A 15273-nucleotide genomic window follows, 5' to 3' on the forward strand; every position below is an offset into this window, starting at 1 on the left:
AGAAAAAGGTATTTCTCCCGGAAGAGAAAGCAAGGGAGTTATCCGAACTTGTCAAGAACCTCCTAAAACCAGGAACTGTGTCAGTACATCAATGCACAAGAGTCCTGGGAAAGATGGTGGCTTCGTACGAAGCGATTCCATTCGGCAGATTCCATGCACGAACATTTCAGTGGGATCTGCTGGACAAATGGTCCGGATCGCATCTGCACATGCATCAGCGGATAACACTGTCACCGAGAACAAGGTTGTCTCTCCTGTGGTGGTTGCAGACTGCCCATCTGTTAGTGGGCCGCAGATTCGGCATACAGGACTGGGTCCTGGTGACTACGGATGCCAGCCTACGAGGTTGGGGAGCAGTCACAAAGGGAAGAAACTTCCAGGGCGTGTGGTCAAACCTGGAGACGTCTCTTCACATAAATATACTGGAGCTAAGAGCGATCTACAATGCTCTAAGCCTGGCAAAATCGCTGCTTCAGGGTCAGCCGGTGTTGATCCAGTCCGACAACATCACGGCAGTCGCCCACGTAAACCGACAAGGCGGCACGAGAAGCAGGAGTGCAATGGCAGAAGCTGCAAGGATTCTGCGCTGGGCGGAGAATCATGTCGTAGCACTGTCAGCAGTGTTCATCCCGGGAGTGGACAACTGGGAAGCAGATTTCCTCAGCAGACACGACCTTCACCCGGGAGAGTGGGGACTTCATCCAGAAGTTTTCCACATGATTGTGAACCGTTGGGAAAAACCAAAGGTGGACATGATGGCGTCTCGCCTCAACAAAAAATTGGACAGGTATTGCGCCAGGTCAAGAGACCCTCAGGCAATAACTGTGGACGCTCTGGTAACACCGTGGGTGTACCAGTCAGTGTATGTGTTCCCTCCTCTGCCTCTCATACCAAAGGTACTGAGAATTATACAGAAAAGAGGAGTAAGAACAATACTGGTAGCTCCGGACTGGCCAAGAAGAACTTGGTATCCGGAACTTCAAGAGATGCTCACGGAGGATCCGTGGCCTCTACCTCTAAGAAGGGATCTGCTTCAGCAGGGACCTTGTATGTTCCAAGACTTACCGCGGCTGCGTTTGACGGCATGGCGGTTGAACGCCGGATTCTAAAAGAGAAGGGCATTCCTGAGGAAGTTATTCCTACTTTAATTAAAGCCAGGAAAGAAGTGACCGCACAACATTATCACCGCATTTGGAGAAAATATGTTGCGTGGTGTGAGGCCAAGAAGGCTCCAACGGAAGAATTTCAATTGGGTCGATTCTTACATTTCCTGCAAGCAGGATTGTCTATGGGCCTCAAATTGGGGTCCATTAAAGTTCAAATTTCGGCCTTATCAATTTTCTTCCAGAAGGAATTGGCGTCAGTGCCTGAAGTACAAACTTTTGTCAAAGGTGTACTACATATACAACCCCCAATAGTGCCTCCAGTGGCACCGTGGGATTTGAACGTGGTTCTAAATTTTCTCAAATCTCATTGGTTTGAGCCTTTAAAATCGGTAGATTTAAAATACCTTACATGGAAGGTAACCATGCTGTTGGCCCTGGCTTCAGCCAGGAGAGTTTCGGAGTTGGCAGCTGTGTCATACAAAAGCCCATATCTGATATTCCATTCGGACAGGGCAGAATTGAGGACACGTCCTCAATTTCTCCCTAAGGTGGTTTCGGCATTTCACTTGAACCAGCCTATTGTGGTGCCTGCGGCTACTAGCGACTTGGAGGACTCCAAGTTACTGGACGTTGTCAGAGCATTAAAAATATATATTTCAAGGACAGCTGGAGTCAGAAAATCTGACTCGTTGTTTACATTGTATGCACCCAACAAGTTGGGTGCTCCTGCGTCTAAACAGACGATTGCACGTTGGATATGTAGTACAATCCAACTTGCACATTCTGTGGCAGGCCTGCCACAGCCTAAATCTGTAAAGGCCCATTCCACAAGGAAAGTGGGCTCATCCTGGGCGGCTGCCCGAGGAGTCTCGGCATTACAACTTTGCCGAGCAGCTACGTGGTCAGGGGAGAACACGTTTGTAAAATTTTACAAATTTGATACTCTGGCTAAAGAGGACCTGGAGTTCTCTCATTCGGTGCTGCAGAGTCATCCGCACTCTCCCGCCCGTTTGGGAGCTTTGGTATAATCCCCATGGTCCTGACGGAGTCCCAGCATCCACTAGGACGTTAGAGAAAATAAGAATTTACTTACCGATAATTCTATTTCTCATAGTCCGTAGTGGATGCTGGGCGCCCATCCCAAGTGCGGATTGTCTGCAATGCTTGTACATAGTTATTGTTACAAAAATCGGGTTATTACTGTTGTTGTGAGCCATCTGTTCAGAGGCTACTTCGTTTGTGTTATCATACTGTTAACTGGGTTCAGATCACAAGTTGTACGGTGTGATTGGTGTGGCTGGTATGAGTCTTACCCAGGATTCAAGATCCTTCCTTATTGTGTACGCTCGTCCGGGCACAGTACCTAACTGAGGCTTGGAGGAGGGTCATAGGGGGAGGAGCCAGTACGCACCATGTGACCTAAAAGCTTTTTTAGATGTGCCCTGTCTCCTGCGGAGCCCGCTATTCCCATGGTCCTGACGGAGTCCCAGCATCCACTACGGACTATGAGAAATAGAATTATCGGTAAGTAAATTCTTATTTATTGCATACCTCCCAACACGACCCCCTCCAGGAGGGACAGAATGCTCTGCTCTTGGACTTCCCTCTTAACGTATGATGGCCGGCACCTGTGTTGAAACACCTTATACCCCTTTCACACTGCCAATGCCGGATCCCACCCGGTAATTGGAAACTGGTCCTTCCCGGGTGGGATCCGGCATTGGCAGCTGCTGCAGGCTTCCCTGACCCGGCAATATGCTGGGCGGGTTACCATAGCCGCTGGAGGCGGCGCTGGGAGATTAAATCATCTCCGCGCCGCCCCTCCCTGCTGTAGTAAACGGGTCCCGGGACGCATCGACCCGGGAGCCCATTTACGCAGCCACTGACCCGGTATTCAACAAGGGTATAACACTGCTTTATTCCTGGTTGAATTGTTGGGTCAGGCGACCCATAGTTTCAGCAAGGCCCCTTTCACAACGCAAGCCGACCCGGCAATATGCCGGGTCGATACCAGGTTATTTGTGCGGTGTAAAAGGGGTATTGCTTATCCATTAACCTGTTCAAAACAGGTGCCAGCGATCATAGATTAGGAGAAAAGTCCAGAAGCAGATCATTTTGTCCCTCTTGCAGAGGGTCATGTTCGGAGGTATGTTAATGTTAGATCAAGGTTTTTAATACATGATTCAATGTTTTTCATTAAAACATTAATGCAAAGATAAATAAATAAAAAATAATTTGTTTAAAGCTGCCCCTGGGGGTGGCGAGCCGAAATGGGCGAATATAATTTTTTTTTTTTTAGGCAGGGAAGGGCACAATTTGTATTTCGAAATGCAGCATTTTGGACATGTCGCTAAAGCTGAAATTTACAGTTCTCATATTTAAATGTAAACTATTCCATTCAGCTTTATCTTTTTGTTCTTATGTACTTTTGACTTGATAGCAATGCACATCAAAACTTCTGGCAAACTACAGGACAACTAATTTAGCTATATAGTAAGGCTAATATTTTATTTTTGTTTCATTCACAGACTCAAAGGGGGGGATTCAATTGTTTATAGCTGCCTGTAAGTAATGGGCACCCTATGGGAGCTATTTAATTGCTTGTGGCGAGCAGATATCTGCCCAAAGTCTCCTGCTTGGACACCAAAGCTGTCGTTTCAGCAGCGCTTCCAAAATTTTGCATGGCCAAATCCAATGCATTTGGGTGCATCAAGCTCTATGGGAGAGATTCCATGGTTATATCCTGCCCGATCTCCCGTTGAAAGTGAAGGGAGAGCTCGAGGCGATATACAATTGATCTATTTTAGCGCCCATAGCTGTCTGGTTAAGCCGCGTAAAGCGAAAACTCGTTTGGGCGCCCAAAAGGGTAACTTTTAGTGCATTTCGGCTAGCCACCCTCAGGGAGGATGGAGTCCAGTCTTTTGTGCCATCAAAGTAGAGGAGGCGGCCCACACAGACCTTATCCAATTGGGTAGTAGAGAAGGTGGAACAAAAACTGCCTAATGCAATTACTGCTGACTCTGGACTCCGGAGGTCACCTCCTCCTTTGGTGTTCAGCTGCAGGTCTGTGTGCAGCGGGTAGCACGGTGGTCTTTTAGCGTGGGGAGGTAGAATATTAACATCAAATTTAAGCGGTTTTGTATCTTTATTTTTTACTATTTTACTTAACGTTAAGGACAATTTTCTCAAAGACTTGCACTTATCATGTGGCTTTGTATAGATTGCTTGTTTTTGATTCCTGGATGTTGGGTCCTTGATTTCCACCCAGTGATAAATCACTGTGGCCATTTCCTTTCTGAATGGTTCCTTTTCCTTAAAATGATTTTCCTTATGATATTATTGGAAATCCCTTTCTCATAGTGTGTAACACTTTTCAGGGGGGAGGGGGTTTACAGATTAGATCCTTAAACAGAACTGCAGGACCTTGGAAGAGTATTCCACTACCATGGACTGCTGACAAGTATATTTTTCAGTATGGACTGAAGTACTTATCTATAGATATTATACCATAAGTAAATAGTAAATATGATTTGCATGGATCATCACTGATGCTACCTCAGAATCCTGGTTTTAGTCATGACTTTCTATTCCATCCTCACCAGACAGACAAGCCATGGATGAGATGAGGTAACTGCAGACCAGTGACTATAACCACATTTCAATGGATACAAAGTACAAAGAAGACCTCTTCAGAAAATATGTACAGTTCCATGAGTCCAAGCTGGAAGCTTCAGACAGTAAGCAGCGAGCCATTAGCGATGAGTATCTTCGCACTGCCGCCTCTGCCTTACTCAGCCTGCCAAAAATTGATCCCATATATCGATTTCGGCTGATCAGGTTCTACGAAGTTTGTGAGAATTCCCTGAAATCCATGCGGACTTCCAATTTACGCTCCCTCCATAATGCAGCTGCTATGCTGGAGACCATCGGTATTAATCTCTTCCTGTATCCATGGAAGAAAGAATACAAAAATATCAAGGTGAGAACAGCATTTGCACTGCTTTAGTTTCATCTAGTTGTAATAGATAGATAAACATGTTACTGCTTTTGAAGTGACAGAGTTGTGCAAAATCATCTCATTTAAAGACTAGCCAACAATACCGTTCCTGTGTACATGACCAACTCCTTTTACCTTGTTTGTTTTTACCTTCCTTCTCTGGTGCACTTACCCCAATTATCTTAATTTTGCGCCTGAGTTTTAAATTGTTCAAGATGCTTCTATCCTGTAATATTATTTCTCTGACATCCTAGTGGATGCTGGGTACTCCGTAAGGACCATGGGGAATAGACGGGCTCCGCAGGAGACTGGGCACTCTTAAAAGAAAGATTAGGTACTACATCTGGTGTGCACTGGCTCCTCCCTCTATGTCCCTCCTCCAGACCTCAGTTAGAATCTGTGCCCGGCCAGAGCTGGATGCACCTAGTGGGCTCTCCTGAGCTTACTAGAAAAGAAAGTATTTGTTAGGTTTTTTATTTTCAGTGAGATCTGCTGGCAACAGACTCACTGCTACGAGGGACTTAGGGGAGAGAAGCAAACCTACCTGCTTGCAGCTAGCTTGTGCTTCTAAGGCTACTGGACACCATTAGCTCCAGAGGGATCGAACACAGGGCCCGACCTCGATCGTCCGTTCCCGGAGCCGCGCCGCCGTCCCCCTTGCAGAGCCAGAAGACGGAAGATTCCGGGAGAAAATCGGCGGCTGAAGACTCCGGTCTTCAATAAGGTAGCGCACAGCACTGCAGCTGTGCGCCATTGCTCCCACAGCACACCACACGCTCCGGTCACTGGTGGGTGCAGGGCGCTAAGGGGGGGGCGCCCTGGGCTGCAATTTGTATACCTTACTTGGCAAAATGCACATAATACAGTTCTAAACTGTATATGTGCCTAATCCCCCGCCATAAATATTATTAAAAAAGCGGGAGAAGCCCGCCGCTGAAGGGGCTATCTTCCTCAGCACAGCCAGCGCCATTTTCTCTTCACAGCTCCGCTGGAAGGACGCTCCCCAGGCTCTCCCCTGCAGTATACACTACGGAAAGGGTAAAAAAGAGAGGGGGGGGGACATAAATTTAGGCGCAAAAAGGTTATATAAGCAGCTATTGGGGGAAAATTCACTTTGTATTAGTGTACATCCCTCTGTTATATAGCGCTCTGGTGTGTGCTGGCATACTCTCGCTCTGTCTCCCCAAAGGACTTTGTGGGGTCCTGTCCTCAGTCAGAGCATTCCCTGTGTGTGTGTGCGGTGTGTCGTTATGGCTGTGTCGACATGTTTGATAAGGACGCTTACGTGGAGGCGGAGCAGGAGCCGATAAGTGTGATGTCGCCCCCTGCGGGGCCGACACCAGAGTGGATGGATATGTGGAGGGTATTAACCGACAGTGTCAACTCCTTGCATAAAAGGTTCGGTGACGTAACAGCTTTGGGACAGCCGGCATCTCAGCCTGCGCCTGCCCAAGCGTCTCAGAGGCCATCAGGGGCTCAAAAACGCCCGCTACCTCAGATGGCAGACACAGATGTCGACACGGAGTCTGACTCCAGTGTCGACGAGGATGAGACAAATGTACAATCCACAAGGGCCATCCGATGCATGATTACGGCAATGAAAAATGTGTTGCACATTTCTGACATTAACCCGGTTACCACAAAAAAGGGTATTATGTTTGGGGAGAAAAAGCAGCCAGTGACTTTTCCCCCATCTGATGAGTTAAATGAATTGTGTGAAGAAGCGTGGTGTTCCCCAGATAAGAAATTAGTGATTTCTAAGCGGTTACTAATGGCGTACCCTTTCCCGCCAACGAACAGGTTGCGTTGGGAAACATCACCTAGGGTGGACAAGGCGCTCACACGCTTATCAAAAAAAGGTGGCACTGCCGTCTCAGGATACGGCCGCCTTAAAGGAGCCTGCAGATAGAAAGCAGGAGGCTATCCTGAAGTCTGTGTATACACACTCAGGTACTATACTGAGACCTGCTATTGCTTCAGCATGGATGTGTAGTGCTGCAGCAGCATGGTCTGATTCCCTGTCAGATAACATTGATTCCCTTGACAGGGATACTATTTTGCTAACCATAGAGCATATTAAAGACGTAGTCTTATATATGAGGGATGCACAGAGGGACATTTGCCGGCTGGCATCTAGAATTAATGCAATGTCCATTTCTGCCAGGAGAGTATTATGGACTCGGCAGTGGACAGGTGATGCTGATTCTAAAAGGCACATGGAAGTTTTGCCTTATAAGGGTGAGGAATTGTTTGGGGACGGTCTCTCGGACCTCGTATCCACAGCAACAGCTGTCGAGTTTTTACCTCAGGTTCCCTCACAGCCTAAGAAAGCACCGTATTATCAAGTACTGTCCTTTCTGCCTCAGAAAGGCAAGCGGGTCAGAGGCGCGTCCTTTCTGCCCAGAGGCAGGGGTACAGGGAAAAAGCTGCACCAGACAGCCAGTTCCCAGGAACAAATATCCTCCCCTGCTTCCACTAAGTCCACCACATGACGCTGGGGCTCCACAGGTGGAGCCAGGTGCGGTGGGGGCCCGTCTCCGGAACTTCAGCGACCAGTGGGTTCGCTCACAGGTGGATCTCTGGGTTCTACAAGTGGTATCTCAGGGATACAAGCTGGAGTTCGAGATGTCTCCCCCTCGCCGTTACCTCAAATCAGCCTTGCCAGCTACTCCCAAGGAAAGGGAGGTAGTACTTGCGGCAATTCACAAGCTGTACCTCCAGCAGGTGATAATCAAAGTTCCTCTCCTTCAACAGGGACGATGTTACTATTCCACAATGTTTGTGGTACCGAAACCAGACGGTTCGGTGAGACCCATTCTAAATTTGAAATCCTTGAACACTTATATAAGGAAGTTCAAGTTCAAAATGGAATCGCTCAGGGCGGTTATTGCAAGCCTGGAAGAGGGGGATTTTATGGTGTCACTGGACATCAAGGATGCTTACCTACATGTCCCCATTTACCCACCTCACCAGGAGTACCTCAGGTTTGTGGTACAGAACTGCCATTACCAATTCCAGACGTTGCCGTTTGGTCTGTCCACGGCACCGAGGGTATGTACCAAGGTAATGGCCGAAATGATGATACTCCTTCGAAAGAAGGGAGTTATAATTATCCCGTACTTGGACGATCTCCTTATAAAGGCGAGGTCCAAGGAGCAGTTGTTGGTCGGAATAGCACTATCTCAGGAAGTGCTACAACAGCACGGCTGGGTTATGAATATCCCAAAGTCGCAGCTGGTTCCTACGACGCGTCTGCTGATATTGGGCATGTTTCTGGACACAGAACAGAAGAAGGTGTTTCTCCCGGAGGAGAAGGCCAAGGAGTTGTCATCTCTGGTCAGAGACCTCCTGAAACCAAAACAGGTGTCGGTGCATCACTGCACGCGAGTCCTGGGAAAGATGGTAGCTTCTTACGAAGCAATTCCCTTCGGCAGGTTCCATGCAAGGAACTTTCAGTGAGATCTGTTAGACAAGTGAGGATCGCATCTTCAGATGCATCGGCTGATCACCCTGTCCCCGAGGGCCAGGGTGTCTCTGCTGTGGTGGCTGCAGAGTGCTCATCTTCTCGAGGGCCGCAGATTCGGCATCCAGGACTGGGTCCTGGTGACCACGGATGCAAGCCTCCGAGGTTGGGGAGCAGTCACTCAGGGAAGAAACTTCCAAGGACAATGGTCGAGTCAGGAGACTTCCCTACACACAAATTTTCTGGACCTAAGGGCCATTTACAATGCCCTAAGTCAAGCAGAACCCCTGCTTCAAAACCAGCCGGTGCTGATTCAGTCAGACAACATCACGGCTGTCGCCCATGTAAACCAACAAGGCGGCACAAGAAGCAGGATGGCGTTGGCAGAAGCCACAAGGATTCTCCGATGGGCGGAGAATCACGTGCTAACACTATCAGCAGTGTTCATTCCGGGTGTGGAAAACTGGGAAGCAGACTTCCTCAGCAGGCACGACCTCCACCCGGGAGAGTGGGGACTTCATCCAGAAGTCTTCACGCAGATTGTAAACCGTTGTGAACGGCTACAGGTGGACATGATGGCGTCCCGCCTCAACAAAAAGCTAAAAAAGTATTGCGCCAGGTCAAGAGACCCTCAGGCGATAGCTGTGGACGCACTAGTGACACCGTGGGTGTACCAGTCTGTTTCTGTTCCCTCCTCTTCCTCTCATACCCAAGGTACTGAGGATAGTAAGTAAGAGAGGAGTAAGAACTATACTCGTAGTTCCGGATGGGCCAAGAGGAACTTGGTACCCAGAACTACAAGAAATGATCTCGGAGGACCCATGGCCTTTGTCTCTCAGACAGGACCTTTTACTGCAGGGGCCCTGTCTGTTCCAAGACTTACCGCGGCTGCGTTTGAAGGCTTGGCGGTTGAATGCCGGATCCTAACGGAAAAGGGCGTTCCAGATGAAGTGATTCCTACGCTGTTAAAGGCTAGGAAAGACGCTGCCTGAAGTTCAGACGTTGTTAAGGGAGTGCTGCATATTCAGCCCCCTTTTGTGCCTCCAGTGGCACCTTGGGATCTCAACGTAGTGTTGGATTTCCTAAAATCACATTGGTTTGAGCCACTTCAGACCGTGGAGTTGACGTATCTCACGTGGAAGGTAGTCATGCTGTTGGCCTTGGCCTCAGCTAGGCGTGTGTCAGAATTGGCTGCTTTGTCCTGTAAAAGCCCATATCTGATTTTCCATATGGACAGGGCAGAATTAAGGACTCGTCCCCAATTTCTCCCAAAGGTGGTATCAGCGTTTCATTTGAACCAACCTATTGTGGTGCCTGCGGCTACTCGGGACTTGGAGGATTCCAAGTTGCTGGACGTAGTCCGGGCCCTGAAAATCTATGTTTCCAGGACGGCTAGAGTCAGAAAAACTGACTCTCTGTTTATCCTGCATGCACCCAACAAGCTGGGTGCTCCTGCTTCTAAGCAGACTATTGCTCGCTGGATCTGTAGCACGATTCAACTTGCACATTCGGCGGCTGGACTGCCGCATCCTTAATCAGTAAAAGCCCATTCCACGAGGAAGGGGGCTCTCCTTGGGCGGCTGCCCGAGGGGTCTCTGCTTTACAACTTGCCGAGCTGCTACTTGGTCGGGATCAAACACTTTTGCAAAATCCTACAAGTTTGATACTCTGGCTGAGGAGGACCTTGAGTTTGCTCATTCGGTGCTGCAGAGTCATCCGCACTCTCCCGCCCGTTTGGGAGCTTTGGTATTATCCCCATGGTCCTTACGGAGTACCCAGCATCCACTAGGACATCAGAGAAAATAAGAATTTACTCACCGGTAATTCTATTTCTCGTAGTCCGTAGTGGATGCTGGGAGCCCGTCCCAAGTGCGGACTTTCTGCAATACTTGTGTATAGTTATTGCTTAACTATAGGGTTATTGTTCTGAGCCATCTGTTGAATGAGGCTCAGTTGTGTTCATACTGTTAACTGGGTATAGTTATCACAAGTTGTACGGTGTGGCTGGTATGAGTCTTACCCTGGATTCCAAATCCTTTCCTAGTAATGTCAGCTCTTCCGGGCACAGTTTCCCTAACTGAGGTCTGGAGGAGGGGCATAGAGGGAGGAGCCAGTGCACACCAGATGTAGTACCTAATCTTTCTTTTAAGAGTGCCCAGTCTCCTGCGGAGCCCGTCTATTCCCCATGGTCCTTACGGAGTACCCAGCATCCACTACGGACTACGAGAAATAGAATTACCGGTGAGTAAATTCTTATTTTTTTTAATGGCAGATTCATTTGTAATGGTCCAGTCTTGTTCGAAATCTGGTTTCTGTCATGAAATGTTTTATATGAATAGTGGGATATTAGTTTTGATATTAAATTGAAAAAAATAATAGTTTTAGTAATAATGCTGAATAGAAACTCTACGAATTGTTTTCATGTACATTCATTGTGGGGAATTCAATTGTTATTCTCGCCGGCAGCTACTAGATGGCACCTGATAGAGTAATTCAGTTGCTCCGTTCGGGCACGAACAGCCGCCGGCGCTGACATTTGAGCTTGCAGCCCCCCTGGCGAACAAGAAAAACCTATGATGCTGGCACTTAGATAAATGCCCAGTACAGTATGTACGCAGCTGGGCATCTCGATGCCCGACAGCACATTACACTAGATTCATTCGGCCCCTGTTTGTTTGATCCTTTTTGGTTGTATTTTAACTGGCAGCCTCATTTCCTTTAGGTAACGTTGTGGCACGCACAGTTCGTAATCTAAAACTACAATAAGAGCGATATTCAATTGTTTTGCGCCCGAGATCTTCCGTCTAAAGTGACGGGAGACAGCGGGTCGCCTAAACGGGTCACATTTTGCACTGGGAGCCATCGCGCCATCTGGTGACTGCCAAAGGACAAACATTTGAATTCCGTCCTATGTGTTCTTAAGTTTAGTCTATTATACAATAAATATAAACTAAAAATTCTGGCTTTATAAGAACACATTAGCGGCACCTAGCCTCAAGAGTATGTCTAACCCACGCATGCCTACATGTTTAGTTACAATTAGTGCAGATCATAATAAACAGACACAAACCTGAAAAAAATAGTAAAATTATAGTTGTGCCCTAGGTTTGAACCCCTATAGTGTTAGGTACTGCAGCAGAGTGGAGTCCCTTGCTGTGGGGCTGCAGCTTCATGCATTGATCAATACATAACTAAACTCCACTATTTATTATATGCTAAGCTGTATGATATCAGTAATGCTAGAGATTGTGCACCTACAACACCCCCTTTTTTCTGTAGAACTACGAGTCTCAGTAGGTAGCACCTCACATTACTGGCAGCTATAGGTGTGCAGTCTAAGGCCCCTCCCTAGCAAACTAAAAGTGTTTTATATAGACACACCTGAAGGAGTGAGACGCCTTCATTCTTAGACTTACACCTGACCCTCATTTATTTTAACTAGGGTACCTAGCATGATTGCACTTGTGAATATGGCACAGTTCTAGGTAAGTCCAATTATTCTGTATAATAAGTCAGCAATGGGGTGGCTCCTGGGGTGCGGGGCCTCCTGGACTGCCGTGGCTGGGTGACAACAGGGCATCGCAGCATTACATTTAATTTGGAACTTTCATTGTTTGTTTATTATACATGTCACAACTTTTCACTTATATTCACCCCAGAACACTTTTTTTTTCTCACCTAATCCTTTTCACTACACATAATCATTCCCTGTGATGCTCTGCGGTCGCTTGGCTGTGGTGGTTTGGGGGGTCCCGTGCCCTAGGTTTTAAACCCTATAGTGTTAGGTACTGCAGCAGAGTGGAGTCCCTTGCTGTGGGGCTGCAGCTACATGCATTGATGAATACATAACCAAACCCCACTATTAATTATATGCTAAGCTGTATGATATAAGTAATGCTAGAGACAGTGTTCCTACAACACCCCCCTTTTTTTCTGTAGCACTGCAAGTCTCAGTAGGTTGCACCTCACATTACTGGCAGCTATAGGTGTGCAGTCTAAGGTCCCTCCCTAGCAAACTAAAAGTGGCGGAATATAAGTAGTCAGAGGGCTCTGTATGAATGGTGCATACTACTTCTTAAAAATGTTGTTTGCTAAACATTGTAATATCTGTCACCCTTCAGGTTTCCTATATGATTAAAGGGCGAAATTCAAATGTAATTTGCGCTGGCAGCCAGCATATGGCGCTATTCAATTGTAGTTCTGTTTGGGCGCCTAAACCAGACACTAATGGACGTGATAATGGGGATCAATTGAATATCGCTCCTGCGATCTCCCATCACTTTAACCCGAGATCAAGGCGCAATAACGATTGAATTCCTCCCCCCACCCCATAGGGTGCTGACTGAACTGTAAACGCAACCAATAAAGTAGTACGTTGTTCTAATGCAGTGGTTCTCAAACTCGGTCCTCAGGACCCCACACAGGTCATGTTTTCCATGTCACCCAGCAGCTGCACTGTGTATCACCAACTGTCACATTTGAAAAATCTTCAGGTGACCTGCAAAACATGAACCGTGTGGGGTCCTGAGGACCGAGTTTAAGAACCTGTGTTCTAATGTGATAACATCTAAAGGGACACTATAACCTGAAGCAGAAATGACAGGTTTATGCTTAAAATAAGAATTACAAATGTTTTAGTTCTTTAAAACGTATTTATTACTGTGAATTTAAACTATCAGTGTATTGTTTGTTTGCCAGATGTGAAAAAAATAATATATGTATGTATATATATATATATATATATATATATATATATATATATATATATATATATATATATATATTTTTTTATTATTTTTTTATTTTGTCATTGTATCCTACCTTAATGCTTTTTTTTTTTTTTTTTCTCCTTATGTACTAGACATACACTGGGCCATTTGTTTACTATGTGAGATCTGCTTTAATTGATGAAGACATCATGCATATTTTGAATGATATGGGTTATGTGAAAGATCTGGGCACAGTCTACAGACTAAAAGAACACGTAGACACCACTCAAGTCAAGAGAGTTTCCTTTGAACTTTTTCTAGCAAGAGTTGAATGTGAACTTCTACTGGAAATATATTTGCAAGTAAAAGATAAAGGATACTTGGAGCTTGATGTAGTAAATGAGCGCAGGAACAGTAATGAAGATGTTAGAGGGTGTACGGATGAAATGAAGAGGCGTTCTGAGTGTAAAGAATCCTTAAACATATCCATGGCAAGGATGGTCCTTCAGAAATCTGCCAGCGAAAGAGCTCCTTCGAAAGATTATTTCAAACAGAAGGTAACCAAACCATCCAAGTCAGTTGATGCATATGATAGCTACTGGGATAGCAAGAATAAGCCTCCTCTAACAGCCCCACTTAGCCTGAGAAAAGAAGCCATTTTGGTAGATGGAGAAGATGACCTGAAAAATGAAATCATGCGTCCTTCGTCCTCTTTGCTGGCCATGTCTAGCTCTCTGCATGGCTGCTCCGATGAGTTTTTAAATCTTTCGTCCAACCCTAATGGACTTTTACGAGCGAATGCAACATTTGGTTATTTTCCTAATGAAGATGATGTAGATTTATATACGGACATGGATTCTAGAATGTTAAATGTCAAAAGGCAGGAGCTTGCAAAGCCCGATGTCTGGCTATTTGAAAACAAGATGAATCCGTCTTATCATAAGCGTTCGCATGTAGCCAAAGAGACCGTTTTGATGAAGTGCCAAAATTGTGGTGTGTCCTCCAGTGGCTCTATATGCCAAAAGTGTGACAGTATGCTTATTTATAGACCAGACTGTCCTCTGCTCAAACAGAGCAACTTGCCTATCAAAACTTCTGTTCAGAATGACAGTTACTCCTCTGGCTCAGTGTTGCGCGAGAAGCTTTCCTTTGGGACGTCGTCCCAAGACAGGGTTTCTCAGCAAAACCCCAAAATGAAGCCTTCCACAACACTCCGCTGTGGCTTTTGCAACCGAGCCGGGGCTTCCAACACCTGCACAGTCTGTTCCAAAGTCTCGTGCGATGCTTGTGTTGTTGCCTATTCCCACGAATATTGTTGCAGAAAAAGCGATCATCATAAATTTGCATCAAACAATCAGCTAAATTATAAATCCTCCCAACTATCACATATTGTGTACAGATAAATTTGCACCTATTAGTTTTCTCTTTTTTTTCTTTTTTAAGGGCTAAGGGACCGGACCTCCAGACTGGAATTTACCACTGACCGTTAGAACAAAAACCAGACTGAATATTTCAGGGGAAATTACAATCAGTGCTTTGTGGTTACTCCTAGTCATTGCTGCTACACCATGGAGCAATAAATCCTTGTGGGCTTGCTATTCAAATTAAAGTTCGTTTCATTAAGTAGAGAAATTGATGCATATTTTCAAGAAAAAAATGTATTATACATGAGGAAAAAAAAAGGTGTTATGTGGATTTGCTTCTGGTAATATAGTCATACAGTAAATGAAAATATGCTTTCTCCTCTCCAAAATATTGCTGTTAATTTCTATAGCAAGTAGGCACTTCCGAGGATTTGTTTGGTAAGCACGTGTTAAATGCTAATTTATAAGATACTTTATTTTTTTATTTTGCAGATATATATTCAAATACCTATATCGGCCCCAAGTGCTTAGTGCGTTTTTAATTATAATTTGAAGCAAGATATTTTGTGGCAACTGTAAACAAAATTGTGAGTTTCTTAATCTCGTTACTCTACTTCGCTGTTAATATCTAGTT

General features: G+C 45.9%; 1 protein-coding gene across 6 annotated transcripts in view; it reads left to right on the forward strand.

Moving 5' to 3' along the window:
• The window catches only part of SPATA2 (spermatogenesis associated 2), an 85155-nt gene extending 70248 nt beyond the window's left edge, over nt 1–14907 (forward strand). For 3 of the 6 annotated variants that reach the window (XM_063958942.1, XM_063958945.1, XM_063958944.1), the window contains 2 exons: nt 4709–5085; nt 13428–14907. In XM_063958942.1, the coding sequence (XP_063815012.1) occupies nt 4768–5085; nt 13428–14678 (1569 nt within the window). In that variant the 5' untranslated portion in view covers nt 4709–4767 and the 3' untranslated portion in view covers nt 14679–14907. The remainder of the gene's footprint in view (nt 1–4708; nt 5086–13427) is intronic. The other 3 variants (XM_063958943.1, XM_063958946.1, XM_063958947.1) reach the window with 2 other exon arrangements.
• The last annotated feature ends 366 nt before the right edge of the window (nt 14908–15273 follow it).

The sequence above is a fragment of the Pseudophryne corroboree genome, chromosome 3 (assembly GCF_028390025.1).
Source record: "Pseudophryne corroboree isolate aPseCor3 chromosome 3, aPseCor3.hap2, whole genome shotgun sequence".
NCBI classification, from domain to species: domain Eukaryota; kingdom Metazoa; phylum Chordata; class Amphibia; order Anura; family Myobatrachidae; genus Pseudophryne; species Pseudophryne corroboree.